At 36.6% G+C, this 16878-nt stretch overlaps 1 protein-coding gene across 1 annotated transcript; it reads right to left on the minus strand.

Annotated features, from left to right (window-relative positions):
* Positions 1-867: 867 nt before the first annotated feature.
* LOC138314972 (D-3-phosphoglycerate dehydrogenase-like) lies at positions 868-16838 on the minus strand. The gene is made up of 11 exons (XM_069255648.1): positions 16626-16838; positions 15151-15302; positions 14726-14791; positions 14264-14420; positions 13903-14035; positions 12602-12750; positions 11431-11583; positions 10880-11009; positions 10195-10343; positions 7975-8191; positions 868-2198 (listed from the first exon to the last, which is right to left on the minus strand). The coding sequence occupies exons 1-11, from the start codon at positions 16758-16760 to the stop codon at positions 2038-2040; spliced, it is 1602 nt and encodes a 533-aa protein (XP_069111749.1). The 5' UTR covers positions 16761-16838; the 3' UTR covers positions 868-2037.
* Positions 16839-16878: the final 40 nt, after the last annotated feature.

Below are 16878 nucleotides of genomic sequence, written 5' to 3' on the forward strand. Positions count from 1 at the left end.
TCAAGGTCACAGGTTAAGTGTGCTTAAGTATTAACCAATTATGTAGACTTCTTCTCAAAACCTGAAGGTTAGACAACTTTACATGAATTGGATCTGGCATGATGAGGTCAGGGTGACTAGATTTGTGCTGATGAATGACCTTGAACTTCATTCAAGGTTAATCGGTAAATTGGGGGTGAAAGAGAGAGAAGTTTCCAGATATCTCCTTGATACCAACGTATTGACAGAGATACAACATCCTTCACTACGAACTCATCAAATTACCTCAAACAAAATGGTATGTTATAAAATGATTGAAGTTCTTCTCTATGTTTTCATTATTATGACACGAAAGGTGAGGATGACCTGTAGTCATTGTATTCTGTCCGTCATTTTGCACCTCATATTGGGCCTGTAGCATGCTGGGATGAAGGGCTACCAAATTTTTTTACTAAATGAATGATCTTGACATTCATTCAATCTCGCACATTATTTGGTTAAAATCTTCTTGTCAATAATTAAGAGGCCTAGAAACCTGATGTTAGACCTGTAGTATGCTAGGATGAATGGCTATTGTTCATTCAAGGTCAGGAAGTGAAAAATTTTGAATAATTTAAAAGATTCTGAATTACTCTATTTTTATATTTAGCATGCTGGACAAAGCTCTTTATAATGTTCGCTTACTTGAATCATTGGCAGACTGTAACAACTTAATGATTTCTAAGTATTTATGCTTATTATGTGTTTATATTATTAACTGGATAGTTATCTTCCTTAGGTCAAATTTTCTAACAAGTGAAATGTAATTTAGATAGTTCTTGAGTTATCAGAATTAATGAAACATCAGAAAATGATCAGGGTCAGAAAAAGAAGACATAACCAAGGCACTTTAGTATAATTATTGTTTTATTGATCTTAATTGTGTCAACAACATAATCATGTTTATTTGCAAGATATCAAAATAAATCTTTAACATTACAATAAAGATCAAAAGAAATATATGTAGTACAAAGTAGAAAGTGTATAATGTGAATGTAGTATCACTAACCAACCTTAAAAATACATTCATAAAGCCTTTCTATTTTGACAAATAAAGATATCTGTTTCTGTGTACACCTGACAAGAAAACAGAATTTTCCTGTTCAGGTGGAAATGTTTCCCGCTGATAATTATGTCAGTTTTTCATCAACAACTTATTATTATACCAGAAAATATTGATAAGTTCAAATACATCAAGTCTACTAAATGATACACATCAAATACATATTGTGTGGTACCTGTATTATTGAATAGTATTGCCGTCTGTAAATGAGATTCTGATTAATGCATTGAGATTCTGACATGCAAAACAGATAATTTAATAGGCCAGAATGACTAACAATAAATGTAACAGAAAAACAATATTTGGAAAAAATACTACAGAAATCATAGCACTTTGTCTAAAGATATCAACAAAACATCATAACAAGATACTTGTGTTTAGAAAACTTTGGGGGTGTTTGTCAAAGACCTTACATAGGACGGACAAAACATTTATTTTTGTACAAAATGATGGTGAAATTAGCAAATTGGTTTTGAGCAAAACAAATAGTGTAAAATGGGTATCTTAACATAATGTACAAAAAGCTGTGGAAATTATATTGATGCATGATGAATAAAGCAAAATTTGGAATAAAATGGCTAGTAAATCATGAAAAGCTTTCACTCACTCTTGTAAATGACATTACACTTCAAAACCCCTTTTAGGTGGCAAATATTGATACACAACTTTTGTCTTGCACTTTTACCCTTAATTCGTGAACAAGGCAATATTTTTAACCAGAAATAAAGCTGGTTGAAAAAAGGCAGTAAGAACACATTAATGCCCAAACATATAAATGTTAGAGATTCTGACATGTCCTCAAAAAATGTCTGAGATAACAAAATGTTTTTTTTTGTTCACCTTAATCGATCACTTGCATGTCAGAACACCTGTATAAACTCATATGCAGGTGGGTTTTATCAACATATGGTCTAAATGAATGGGTGTATATTGTCCATGTTTGTTGTGGGTTGCATCTAGAAGTTGATGAGACGGGCTGCTGTGACTAGTGACTTGAGAGCCTCGAGACAGCCCTCTGATGGTGCTGTAGCGGCGGTGGCCACTCCCCATTTCTGTCCCCCTGTTTCTGATGATGTGTTCAGACTAGTTACCGTTAACCCACATCCAACAAGGGCACCTGTCAATGACAAAGATAAAATAATTATTCATTATGAAATCATACATGTATGAAATATTTCCACAATTGACTGTCAAATCTTCCATGAATGTTTTCTGATGTACAGCTGATACAAAGTTTAAGTTTGTTTAAGCATGTGATATACGTATGTTGTATGTTATATTTACGTCACAAGATATATGTATGTGTACGTTATATCTACGTCATAAGTAATATACGTATGTTGTACGTTATATCTACGTCACATGTGATATACCTATGTTGAACGATATATTTACCTCACAAGATATATGTATGTTTTACATTATATCTACGTCAAGAAATGCACGTAAGCCGTGCGTTATACCTACGTTAAATGTATGTATGTTGTACGTTATATCTACGTCAAGAAATGCACGTAAGTCGTGCGTTATACCTACGTTAAATGTATGTATGTTGTACGTTATATCTGCGTCAAATGATGTAGGTTTGTTGTACGTTATATCTGCGTCAAATGATGTATGTAAGTTGTACGATATATCTACGTCAAGAAATGCATGTAAGTCGTGCGTTATATCTACGTCACTTCAACAATTCAAGTGATATACAGTACGTATGTTGTACGTTATATGTACGTCAAATGATGTATGTATGTTGCACTTTATATCTATGTCAAGAAATGCATTTATCACAAATCCGCCTTTTATCCAGTGATTTTTGTTTTCATCAAGGTCAATTGAATATGTATGTTGTACATTATATCTACGTCATGTATGTATGTATGTATGTATGTATGTATGTATGTATGTATGTATGTATGTATTCTATATATTACATATATATATATTCCTCGTTGCCCCTACACTACAAAAAGTTATTTTACCCCTCTTATTTCTAGTTACCAAGCATTATATTACTATACCCTGAGCGTTCCCCTCCTCCATATACTAAGTATGTTATCGTGCACTTTCTGTCCTCCGGATCCCTCTTTCATTCTTATTAAACTCCAAATGTTTTCTATTCTTGTTTTCTCTGTTTCCTCCTCTGCTAGGAATCATCTTTCCCCCACCCCTTTCTTCCAATCTTACATTTTTTTCTATCCTCCCCCCTCCTCCCTTCCTTTAGATTTACTGAATGTTTTTATAGTTCCTTCTCCCCTTACCCAACCCCACCCCTTGTTGCTCAACATGTATCTGACTTCATCTTTACATCAAGACACCTATTCTGGCACTTCATTTTTTCTTCTCTTTAACCCCGGGATTACATAATGCCAATTAATGTATCTCTCTACCGTGCTAGGATTGGTGTCTTCAACAACTGTGTACAGACGGCAAAATTTATCTCTCTCGTGAACGTTCGCGACATGCTGTGTATCAAACTATTACTATTTCTAGTTTATCCCTTCATATTTTACACTTGTATAAGTGTTGCATCTCTCTACAAATGTAGTCGAAGATATTCCCTCTTCTGGTTTGCTTATTTCATAACAGATACTGTCAGTCTTATCTCGATATATTATGCATTTATCACCTTGAGAATATCCGGTGATATTGAATTAAATCCAGGTCCCTTATCTACTAGTTCATTGAGCTCGTCTCTGTCCTCTAATCCAAGTACCCAGTTCTGCACCGACAGGTATTCCTTTGTTCATCTGAACGTTCAAAGTATCAAACATAAGCTCGATGTCCTGTATACTGAGCTCAATACTTTTTCTATATTATCATTTACCGAAACTTGGTTAAGTGACGATGACATCTCTTCCAACTTAAATTTACACGGTTACTCAGACCCTTTCTACCACTGTAGGCCCGATCGAGTGGGTGGTGGAATATCTGTCTATGTGAAAGTAAATATATCTGCTAAACGTAGGCGTGATCTGGAGCTGCCTACTGTTGAAAGTGTTTGGCTTGAACTTGTTTTGGATGGAGAGAAATACCTATATGGTACATTCTATAGACCTCCTAACTCCCCTGTAATCATTTGGTCCCATATCTCACAGTCTATTGAAAATGCGTTTAATACTGGTATATCTAAAATTGTAATAACAGGCGACCTCAATGCTAATTTGTTAGTCGATCGTCAATCATCTTACTTGCGTGATATACTTTTTTCGTTTAATTTAACACAACTAGTAGAAGACCCAACATTCTATACGGAGGCTTCTACATCTCTACTTGATATAGTTTGTACTAATGACGCTAATATAATAAGTAAATGTACTGTTGGCGAAAGTTTTCTCGACCAGCCGTTAAGATACCATTGCCCAACGTATTGTTCCTTTAATATTGTTAAGCCAGAGCAGCACACATTTAAACGTAACATATGGCTTTTTGACCATGGTAACTATCCATTATTTAGGGAGAAACTGAGTGCAGTTAATTGGGAAAATTTTATTGATGTCGATGACATTAATTTCTCGGTAGAACATTTCATAGGTACTTTACTAGCCATTGCTAAATCTTGTATTCCTAATAAAACTGTAACAGTCAGATCTGACGACCCTCCCTGGATGTCTAATGATATACGTAGACTTATTCGCAAACGGAAACGCACTCATAAGAGAGCTAAACGTACCATGAACAACACTCATTGGTTAGCATTCCGCCAGATTCGAAATAAATGTGTAAATACTATAAAGAAGGCTAAAATTCAGTATATTGATAACTTATGTGGAAAAATAAAAAGACCCTCGAATCTTAGTGCAAAAGATTGGTGGAAAACTGTTAATCTTTTATTACCAAACTCTGGCAAATTCTGTATACCTCCACTGACCATTAATGACACTGTAGTCACAGATGACTTTCTGAAAGCTAATTTGTTTAATGACTTTTTCTGTCCCCAATCACAGATTGATGAAACTAATGCTAACCTCCCAACTATTAATAACGAAACTAACGCTATTTTGTCCACTATAAATATAACAGCTGCTGACGTTAAAGACGCTATACTATCTCTTGACTGTTCCAAAGCTATTGGTCCAGACCTTGTGAATCCTCGCTTACTTAAAGAAGCAGTAGATGTTTTTATGTATCCCATTAAGTTCTCTATTTAATAAATCTCTTAATTCAAGTGTATTTCCTTGTGACTGGAAAGCTGCGAATGTTACTCCAGTACATAAAAAAGATAGCAAGTCTATTTTGACTAATTATAGACCAATTTCTTTGTTGTCCATTGTAGGTAAATTGATGGAAAGGTGTGTTTTCAAACACGTATATAATTTCTTATTTACCCATTCCCTTCTGTCACCCTATCAGTCAGGGTTTAAACACGGCGACTCACCGACCTACCAGCTTCTTTCAATCATTTATGACATATACTCTTCTTTAGATAAAGGTAAAGAAATACGATTGGTCTTTTGCGACATTAGCAAGGCCTTTGATCGTGTTTGGCACAAGGGTCTTCTCTGTAAACTATCTAGTTTTGGAATCCGGGGTTCTCTGCTTTTATGGTTTGAGGATTATCTTCGTAACCGAAAGCAAAGAGTTGTAATTAATGGTAAAAAATCTGATTGGTCAGAAGTCAAGGCAGGTGTTCCACAAGGTTCTATACTTGGCCCACTTTTATTCTTAATCTTCATTAATGACATTGTAAAAAATATCAACTCTATTATCAAGCTTTTTGCTGATGATACCTCTTTGTATGTTATTATTGATTCTCCCAGGATAAGCGCAGAAATTTTGAACACTGATCTAAATAAGATCCACGAGTGGTCACAGAAGTGGTTGGTCAACTTCAATCCCGGTAAAACTGAAACTTTACTAATAAGTAGAAAAATTCCGAATCCCATTCATCCCCCCTTGACTATGAATAACACTATCATTACTGAAGTCAAAACACATAAGCACCTAGGTGTATTTCTATCGAGTAATGGGGATTGGAAAGACCATATCAACTATTTAATAACTAAAACATCACCTAAAATAGATATCTTGCGGTCATTTAAATTTACATTAGACCGTTTTTGTCTACAAACATTATATTTTACCCTAATAAGACCTATTCTCGAATATAGTGATATTGTCTGGGATTGTCTTACAAAGGCTCAATCCGACCTTTTGGAAGACATACAGTTGGAAGCAGCACGTATTGTTACTGGTGCCACTAAGCTGACAAGTAGAGTAAAACTTTATACCGAAACTGGCTGGCTTCCCCTCCAGCGAAGACGCGAACAACATAAAATAATCCAGTTTCACAAAATGGTCCATGGACTGGTCCCTCAATTCCTTCATGATATACTTCCTCCGCGAAACAGTAGAATACATGACCACAATACTCGTGTTTGTAATAACTTCCGTCCTATTGCCTGTCGCTCCAGTTTATATCAGAAATCTTTTTTGCCTTCCGTAATCAGCCTTTGGAACTCCCTACCCGAATTGATAAAACGAGACCCTTCTATATCTAGACTAAAAGGACATCTAAACGAATCCAATATTAAAATTCCCTCTTTCTATTATTGTGGTAGCAGAATTGGCCAAATCCATCATGCTAGATTAAGGATGGAGTGCAGCTCTCTTAATTTCTACCTGTTCCGCAGAAATCTTGTAAACAGTCCTTCATGTCCATGCAATGATGGAGATGAAACCAATGAACATTTCTTATTACACTGTCGCCTCTTCTCTCAACTTCGTACACGTGCTTATAATGAAATAAATGTCCAATTTCAACTCAAATATTGTTGTTCGGAAATGATGAATTGTCATATAATGAAAATGTCCGAATATTCACGTGTGTTCAAAGTTTTATAATAAGCACTAAGAGATTTAACTAAATTTCCATTTACTGTAACATGTAGTTTTATGTATGCTATTTCATATTCTTTGTCCCATTTGCACAGCTTTCCGCATCCTGTACAGATCCTTTCATAACTTTTACTTTTAATTAATTATGAATTATTTCACTTGCATGTTGGGCAACAACCTCCCCCCCCCCCCCCCCCACCCCCCCCCCCCCCACCCCACCCCTTCCTCCCCATTCCCGAATTATAATTATCCAGTTATTTATTGTTTCAATTATGTGAAAATATATCAAATATTCCACACATCATCATGCCTCGTCCATAATCTAATGCTTTTTCTATTTCTGGAGACGGATTTATATAAGTTGTAAAACTTGTTTCCGAATCCAAACCTTAGAATTGTAATTGCTGTATGTCTCTCAAAGAAAACGAAATAAAGTTTATATCAAAGTTTAAGTTTCAAACTTTTATTAAGTTTCATAAAACTTGAATCCCAGTGTTTAATCGTGATTATATATGTCTAATTAACACAAAAATATAACAAAATAATTCAATTTGCCTGTGGTGCATGCGCAATCAGTATTTCATTCCATATAGTATATAGTGACACAGAATTTTTTCGGGATGCAATTAATTATTTTTCATATTTTTAACTTAATGTAAAATAAGAAGCTCAAACTTTTCAATGGCGGTAATGGTGTAAAGTAAGTAACTTTTGTAACTAAAGAAAAATACTCCATCGTCTGCTCCTGTTTTTGATAGTGAAAAAATACTATTCGTCAGCAGGGAGCATCTTTAAGCACTTTTCATGCTGTCTTTGAAGCACTAAATAATGTACAACTAAATTTTATAAACAGGGATTTCTGGTATTGAACCACCAAATTGCACTAATTTACATCCCTACTACTATTAATCCATAATTTACAGTTTTTCGCATTTTTGCTTAATTTGACAGTGGTTAAAATAAGCACGTTTACAGTAATAAGATACAATGTATATAACCCGCTTTGCTTCCGTCCGTGGGAAATATCGGTCATTACTGAACTGTGTTGTAATAATTACCTGCTACTGAGGGGACGAGCTGAGAGTTGGCATTTCCTCGGAAGATAATGACTGGAGCACAGAGACTAGCTGGGGATGAGAATGTCTGGTTCTGGATTTCTACCAACAAAGCTTGGCCCCCGGACGTGGTCCCTGATACACGGAATCCGTTACTGAATATAATACTCACTGCAGCGCTGTAAGGGGCTGGGGCTTTTTCCTCGTATGCACTGGTGGCCTAAAACAAAACCAATATGATAGTCTTGTGACTGATGATGAAAAAAAAAACAATGTAAAAAATGAAAAGTAAAGGGCCTTAACGGTCATCTGACTACCTTGACAATAGTAAAATTAATTATATATGGTGTCACTTTGTCAGGATCATGTCAGGATCATTTTCAATTTCTTTCAACAAATTTTATTTCAAACAAGAGGCCCAAGGGCCTTTAAATATAGGAACTTAATTATACATAGTGTCATGGTTGTCATCTTCGATTTGGGATCAACCAGAGATGTAACAATACTTTGTCTGGACCATGTCAGGATCATTTCATGCAAGTTTCAGCCAAATCCCTTCGGTAGAACTTGAGAATAAGTTCAAAATGTGTTTTCAAGATGGCGGCTGTGACGGCCATCTTGGATTTCGGATTGACCCGAAAAATAACAACACTTTGTCTGGACCATGTCAGGATCATTTCATGCAAGTTTCAGCGAAATTGCACCGGTAGAACTTGAGAAGAAGTTCAAAATGTGTTTTCAAGATGGAGACTGTGGCGGCCATCTTGGATTTCAGATCGACCCGAAAAATAACAACACTTTGTCGGGACCATGTCAGGATCATTTCATGCAAGTTTCAGCCAAATCGCACTGGTAGAACTTGAGAAGAAGTTCAAAATGTGTTTTCAAGATGGCGGCTGTGGCGGCCATCTTGGATTTCGGATCGACCCGAAAAATAACAAGACTTTGTCGGGACCATGTCAGGATCATTTCATGCAAGTTTCAGCCAAATCGCACTGGTAGAACTTGAGAAAGTTCAAAATGTGTTTTCAAGATGGCGCCTGTGGCGGCCATCTTGGATTTCGGATCGACCCGAATAATAACAACACTTTGTCGGGACCATGTCAGGATCATTTCATGCAAGTTTCAGCCAAATCGCACCGGTAGAACTTGAGAAGAAGTTTAAAATGTGTTTTCAAGATGGCGGCTGTGGCGGCCATCTTGGATTTCGGATCGACCCGAAAAATAACAACACTTTGTCGGGACCATGTCAGGATCATTTCATGCAAGTTTCAGCCAAATCGCACCGGTAGAACTTGAGAAGAAGTTCAAAATGTGTTTTCAAGATGGCGCCTGTGGCGGCCATCTTGGATTTCAGATCGACCCGAAAAATAACAACACTTTGTCGGGACCATGTCAGGATCATTTCATGCAAGTTTCAGCCAAATCGCACCGGTAGAACTTGAGAAGAAGTTTAAAATGTGTTTTCAAGATGGCGGCTGTGGCGGCCATCTTGGATTTCGGATCGACCCGAAAAATAACAACACTTTGTCGGGACCATGTCAGGATCATTTCATGCAAGTTTCAGCGAAATTGCACCGGTAGAACTTGAGAAGAAGTTCAAAATGTGTTTTCAAGATGGCGCCTGTGGCGGCCATCTTGGATTTCGGATCGACCCGAAAAATAACAACACTTTGTCGGGACCATGTCAGGATCATTTCATGCAAGTTTCAGCCAAATCGCACCGGTAGAACTTGAGAAGAAGTTCAAAATGTGTTTTCAAGATGGCGGCTGTGGCGGCCATCTTGGATTTCGGATCGACCCGAAAAATAACAACACTTTGTCGGGACCATCTCAGGATCATTTCAGGTAAGTTTCAGCTCAATCCCACTGGTCAAACTTGAGAAGAAGTTCAAAATGTGAAAAGTTAACGCACGGCGGACGGCGCACGGCGCACGGCGGACGGCGCACGACGACGGACGAAACATGATGACTATAGGTCATCCTGACCCTTCGGGTCAGAAAAACAATGTAAAAAATGAAAAGTATTAGATTATCTCAAAGTTGGACTAACATAAATTTCCCTTTAGCTTAATTGTAGGCCCTAGCCGTTACCTTTGACTAGAGCACAGAGCTGTCTGCCTTGAAGGCAAGAAAGAGCGAGTATCAAAGTTTCAGTTCCAGCACTGGTAAAATATTTCTTTTACTACATGATTAGTGCAACTCTTTTACTATTGTACTTACATTAATACCGTACTGTTTGGCAAGAGCTGGAGCACTGACGAGGTTGAGTTTGCTACTGTCACCAGCTCCAAGGAAGGATGAGTTCTGTATGAGTCCAGATAGGACTGCGGCAGTCATGTAGGAGCCAGCTGACTTCCCCAGGGCGGGACCTGATAAACAACATATCAAAATAAAACATCAGTGATGTAAGTTCTAGTCAACGTTTGCCTGATAAGCTCTTATTTAGATGACAATGTTTCCAAACAAGATTTTCATACATGTCCTAAATTTTATCAAATGATATTAGCCAGTGCACACAGCAGAATCTTATCAGACTTGATATCACAAATACACATATACAGATGACATCATAACAGAACTAAATAGTTCATGATATTTAGAACATTCTTAGCTTTCTGAATACTCTCATTGCAAAGAACATTAAAAATAATAGATAAAATACAAACATCAATTTTGTAATACTAACATGATGCGGGTAAAGTACAATTCATTGTCGATTAGTTCCACCTTCAATGATGGTTATATTTTTACGTGATTTGTCATATTTTAATGTGATTTTTATGTCACCATCACCTTCTGACTATAATCAATGGTATATTGTACTTTACCCACATCGTTTTGGTATCTTAAAAACCTCTGTATTGATTAGGTAATTCTGATACATGTAATCCGATGTATAACATACCATATGATACCACTTTGAACTCCTGGTTTTGGTCATTTACAGCGGCTGCAACGATGCCCAGTTTCTTGCCGAGCTCTATCCAGGGCAGTGTGTTAACGTCCATGGCATTGATCAGGGCAGGGGCATTCACCTGGAAAAATGTGGTCACTGTGTGAATATTGAATACCTAATACTTTGTCAACAATCCTTGATAGGACAGAAAAATCTTCATCTAATCTATGCAAAGTTATTTACATGTACCAACTTACAAAGTATAAATCTTGTAAAAGAGTGAATATTATGTTTCAACATTTCTCAAGATTCCATTGAATGAGGCGTTTTCATGGAAATGAGGCGTTTTGTAAGGTTTTATTGAAGAGACTATTGATAAAGCAAAATGTGTAAAGGGAGGTAATTCTAAAAATAATTGTCCGATTACTTTTAATCAGGAGTTAATACACGTAAAGTTTTTGCATGATGATCCATTTGTCTGTCTCTATACTTTAAATCAAAGTAAGAGAAAAATATGTTCCTAACAAATTCAACAGAACATAATATAATGATATACTTACAGCACCAAAGAGTTTCTTCCCCTGAACTAGATCCACGAACTGTTCCGCAATCTCTACAGCTACTCTCTGTTGGGCCTCCACTGTACTGGCACCCAGATGAGGTGTAGCCACTACGTTCTTGTGTTTGGCCAAACTGAAGTCCTTTGGAGGTTCCTGTATAATTATAGTTATACTTAGTCAGAGTAGTTCAGAGAGAGAACTCACATAGGCATATGCCTGTTGCTCAATCCCTTTTCAATTTAATTGAAATAAAATTTTCTTGAAATTAAAAAAAGTTATATGTATGAAACATCCTGATATGGTACAAGCCAACTCTATTTGACACAGGAGTGAAAATTTGTTTAATTAGATATGTAGGTTGTCTGAATATTAAAATGAATGATTCAATTCTTCATTGTAATTGAATTATCGAAGCATTGATCTTTTTTATATTGAAACTAATATAGAACAAGAGAAGCAGAATTATTTATAGCGGATGGTAGTTAGTGGAAATCTTCTATATAGACCTATAAGGTGTTGCTTTGTTTGAGAGGGGAGCTGACAAGGCACAGAACAACAAGACACAGGACAATGACAAGACACAGGACAATGACAAGGCAAAGGACAATGACAAGACACAGGACCATGACAAGACACAGGACATGACAAGACACAGGACAATGACAAGACACAGGACAATGACAAGACACAGGACCATGACAAGACACAGGACCATGACAAGACACAGGACCATGACAAGACACAGGACAATGACAAGGCAAAGGACAATGACAAGACACAGGACAATGACAAGACACAGGACAATGACAAGACACAGGACAATGACAAGACACAGGACCATGACAAGACACAGGACCATGACAAGACACAGGACCATGACAAGACACAGGACCATGACAAGACACAGGACAATGACAAGACACAGGACAATGACAAGACACAGGACCATGACAAGACACAGGACCATGACAAGACACAGGACAATGACAAGACACAGGACCATGACAAGACACAGGACAATGACACAGGACCATGACAAGACACAGGACAATGACAAGACACAGGACCATGACAAGACACAGGACCATGACAAGACACGGGACCATGACAAGACACAGGACCATGACAAGACACAGGACAATGAATTAACTGTTATATAAATAAGACTTACAGAGCTGTATACATCTATGCCAGCACCACCACACTGACCAGACTCGAGGGCGCGGAGAAGAGCTTCCTCCTCTATAATTCCACCTCTGGCAACATTGATCACTCGCACTCCACGCTTACAAAGGGAAAAAACTCTATCATTGATCAGATCTGTAAAAGACAGCAAATACATTAGAAATACCTTAACAAAACCATGCACAGTGTATAGACTTAGGTAAATCTGTTGAACAGTTAAATACCATTTTCTTATCTTTTCCTCTCCATGTAAAAATTTTAGCATCACATAAACAAACCATTTAATAAATTCAATATGGTATTTCGTCAAATAAATCGTCGATGATTTGCTTTTTCCTCTATAAATATTTCAGCTAAGAACCTAAGAAATTATCCCTCTCTCGATAAAAAAACAATGTTAAGATTTCGATAGCACTTATTGTGAAGCTGTTTGTATAATTATTATGACCATAGCTCAATTTGTGGCCAGAAAATGTAAAACTGCAGGTTTTTTTTCATCTTCAACTTATCATAACTTGTTTGTGAAATTATTTAAGCACTGATGTAACTATTTTTTAACTTCATCGAGTTATGAAAGAAATTTTGTTTGCAAAATGTGTGAATCCGCGTTGACAATACAATATAGTCATTGAAAGATTTTAGCCATTTTGACCCCTGTGATCTTGAATGAAGATCAAGGTCATTTTTTTAAAAACCAATATGGTAGCCCTTCATACCAGCATGTCACAGGCCCAATCTCAGGTCTCTAGGCCTCCTAGTTATTCTCAAGAAGATTTTAGCCTATTTGACCCATGTGACCTTAAATGAAAGTCAAGGTCATTCATTTGAACAAACTTGGTAGCCCTTCATCGCAGCATGCTACATGCCTAATATCAGTAACCTGGGCACTCTGGTTCTTGAGAAGAAGCGGCCGTTTTAAGATTTTAGCTTTTTTGATCCCTGTGACCTTGAATGAAGGTCAAGGTCATTGATTTGAACACATTTGATAGCCCTGCATCCCAGCATGTCAGGGGTCTAATATCAGGTCTTTAGGCCTCTTAGTTATTCACAAGAAGTCATGTAAAGATTTTAGCCTATTTGACCCCTGTGACCTTAAATGAAGGTCAAGGTCATTCATTTGAACAACTTGGTAGCCTTTCATCCCAGCATGCTACAGGCCCAATATCAGTACCCTGGGCCTTCTGGTTCTTGATAAGAAGTCCTTTAAAGATTTTAGGCTATTTAACCCCTGTGACCTTGAATGAAGGTCAAGACATTGGAGTGTATTTGATATCATGGAGTACTTACTTCTTGTCTGAGGAATCAAGGGTGTGTGTACTGTGATGTAGTCTGCCCTTGGCCAAATATTCTCGAGGTCCATCCACTCAACATTAAACTCTGCGCTCACTGACCCAGGGATGATTGGATCATATCCTATGGTCTGGTAAACAACAACATTTGACAAATCAGAAAGTGAGTTATACTGTAAGTGTAACTGTGGAAACGTTTTCAGGAATTTTTTGGGTTTTTTTTCTGTCTGATTTATTTAATTCACCAAACATGATGTAGAAAACAGACCATTTTGGCCTCATTTTTCCCATTTTCACTACTAGACATACTACCAAAGGGACTATCCAAACCCATTCCTACTTAATATAGAAATACTAACCGTCATACCAAATGACTGCATTCTGAGGGCCACCTCCTTCCCGATACGCCCCAGACCAATTATAGCCAATGTTTTACCGTACAGCTCAGAGCCCATCAACTTCTTACGTTCTGCCCAGTTCTCTCCCTTCATTGCTCGATCACCTTGGTGTACATGTCTGCAAAGATACCAAGATCAATACAAGGCAAATGATGGGCTTCTTGGAATTTTGATTACTGGTACAATAGAAATATGATACATGACATTTTAAAAGTTAAAAGGATAAAGTAAACCTGATAACTTCACTGAAACTTTTCATGACATCTCCATCAAAATTTTTGCATATCTGATCCAATTCCTCTCCTGAATTCATGGTTATAAGGAGGTTTTTAGCATGTTAGTATTTCCATGAACTACCAATTACATGGTTAGGTAATTTTGCACAGAAAATATCTGATAATGTTGATACAAAAGTTTACCAACCTGGACGATGCACAGATCAGGGCACATGTATGTTCTGCTGCACTGAGTGTGTTCCCACCGGGGGTGCTGAAAACAATACACGTTGCAATTATAGCATCATTGTCAAAAATATCAATTAAACTCAAGATTTATTCATAAATACAATGCCCCAATAAGATATTTTAGAAATTACAAAGATGTCACATCCAAATTTTCTTATTCAATAAATTTTAAAACAAACTCTCAGAAACTAAATTTCTTTACATCTAACTCTCATTACAAAATTCAAAAGGGCAAGATTTGAAAAAAATAACAAGCAGGCTAGCATCTGAAACTTGTTTTTCATCAATTTTGTTGTTGAAATAAATTTACAATTATACAAAATGTATTAATTTCAAAATGTTGGCATCAAACTTACAGAGAATATGTGTATACATTAGGCTTACTTCATAACAATGATGCCTTTACGAGATGCAGCATCACAGTCGATGTTGTCAACCCCTGTCCCAGCTCGACCAATGATCTTCAGTTTGGTGGCTGCCTCGATCACATCAGCTGTCACCTTGGTGGCAGACCGAACCACAAGGCCATCATATTTCTGTAAAGGTCAATCAAAATAACATTATCCTGGTGAAGGTCAGAGTTTATTTCATACTGGTCAATCAACATAAAATATCCAAATGTCAAGATAATGCCTTACCTGCTAATATATTTCTCATCATACTACTGTAAAGGTCAAAATGATAAGCTTGATCAATGTCAAACTTAATTGTCATACTGGTCAAGGTCAAGGAAATAGGTAATTACACGTGCAAAGATAAAATAACATGCCATAATATCATAATTCTATAAAGGTCAAACTTTCATTATATTGTTAAAAGTAAATATAACAAGATCATAACAGTTCAGTTTTAAGAACACACTATACAAATGTTCAAATGTTATTGTAAAAGATCATCATATTAGGTACTGACAAAATACCAAGGTCCTATGAATTTGAAATAATTCATTTTCAGATTGGTAATTGGTAATATTAAAAAAAATGTCAAAATAAAAAGGCCATCGTTTATTGGACATAATAGAATCAACATATACACAACTAAATCCAAAAATTAACAGTCAGATTATTTAGGTCAAGGTCAAATTATGTAACAAGGTCGTTAATATGTTTACATTATGCAAATGTCATTATATGTCAGGTCAACAAGAATAGTGATTAAGTAAATCTCAGTAAAATTTAATCATACATAATGATGTAAGTCTAACATCTGGTGTGTCTTGACCTTCAACTTCAAATTGGCCCTGACTTTATCGGTACAGTCAGTCCCAGTGACATATTGTCTTCCATTTAAGAAGTTTTTTTACATTGTATTATTAGCCTAATTGCCTCTGTCAACCCATGCAATGATCAGAGTTTATTCACTAACGTCTGTAACTCTGTATAGTGGTGCGAGTCGGAGTGTTCCATTGAGTAAACTTAACCTTTGACCTTTAAGGTGTAGGCTACAAACCTGAAAGTGTTCATGGCTAACCCAGCCACTTACCAGAGAGTTGACATCAAAGTGAAATGGAAGTTTTGGGTTCATTTTAGGCATAGAACTTTAAAAGCAGCTTCATCAACCTAACAATTTACACATTTTGATGAGCACTGGGATGCTAAGTTTAATATGATCATGCATCCTTAGATTCCTATTAGCAAAACAGATCTATAGACTACTGTAATAATCTTACAAATACATTATCATATCCTGCTCTACGTATGCAACATTTTATGGACACAATACAGTCTAGAAAATGTAAAATTGATAAATGCCGTTTTGCATTTGCAAAATGCAATTTATACAAATGTGATATGCAGGCTGATAAAAAGTACATGTAATTATTCCAAGTGCAAATTAGGTTAGAAGTGATGGTGACTTACCGCAATTTCCACGAGCAATTCATCTTTGGACAGCTTTGTGTTTTTAACAACATTGATGCCATTGCTCTTTAGAACATCCAGACATTTCTGGTCAATTTCGTCGGTGATTAAAACGTTGCTCAAAGTAAACGACATTGTGAGTTCGTCGGTGATCAGCTGAAAGTGCACGTTGCGACAGCTTCAGTGCCGGGCGGTGTTGAGGGAACTATCTACCCTAAATACATAGTTCTGGCATTAGACAAAAATATATATG

Source organism: Argopecten irradians, chromosome 2 (assembly GCF_041381155.1).
Source record: "Argopecten irradians isolate NY chromosome 2, Ai_NY, whole genome shotgun sequence".
Lineage (NCBI taxonomy): Eukaryota > Metazoa > Mollusca > Bivalvia > Pectinida > Pectinidae > Argopecten > Argopecten irradians.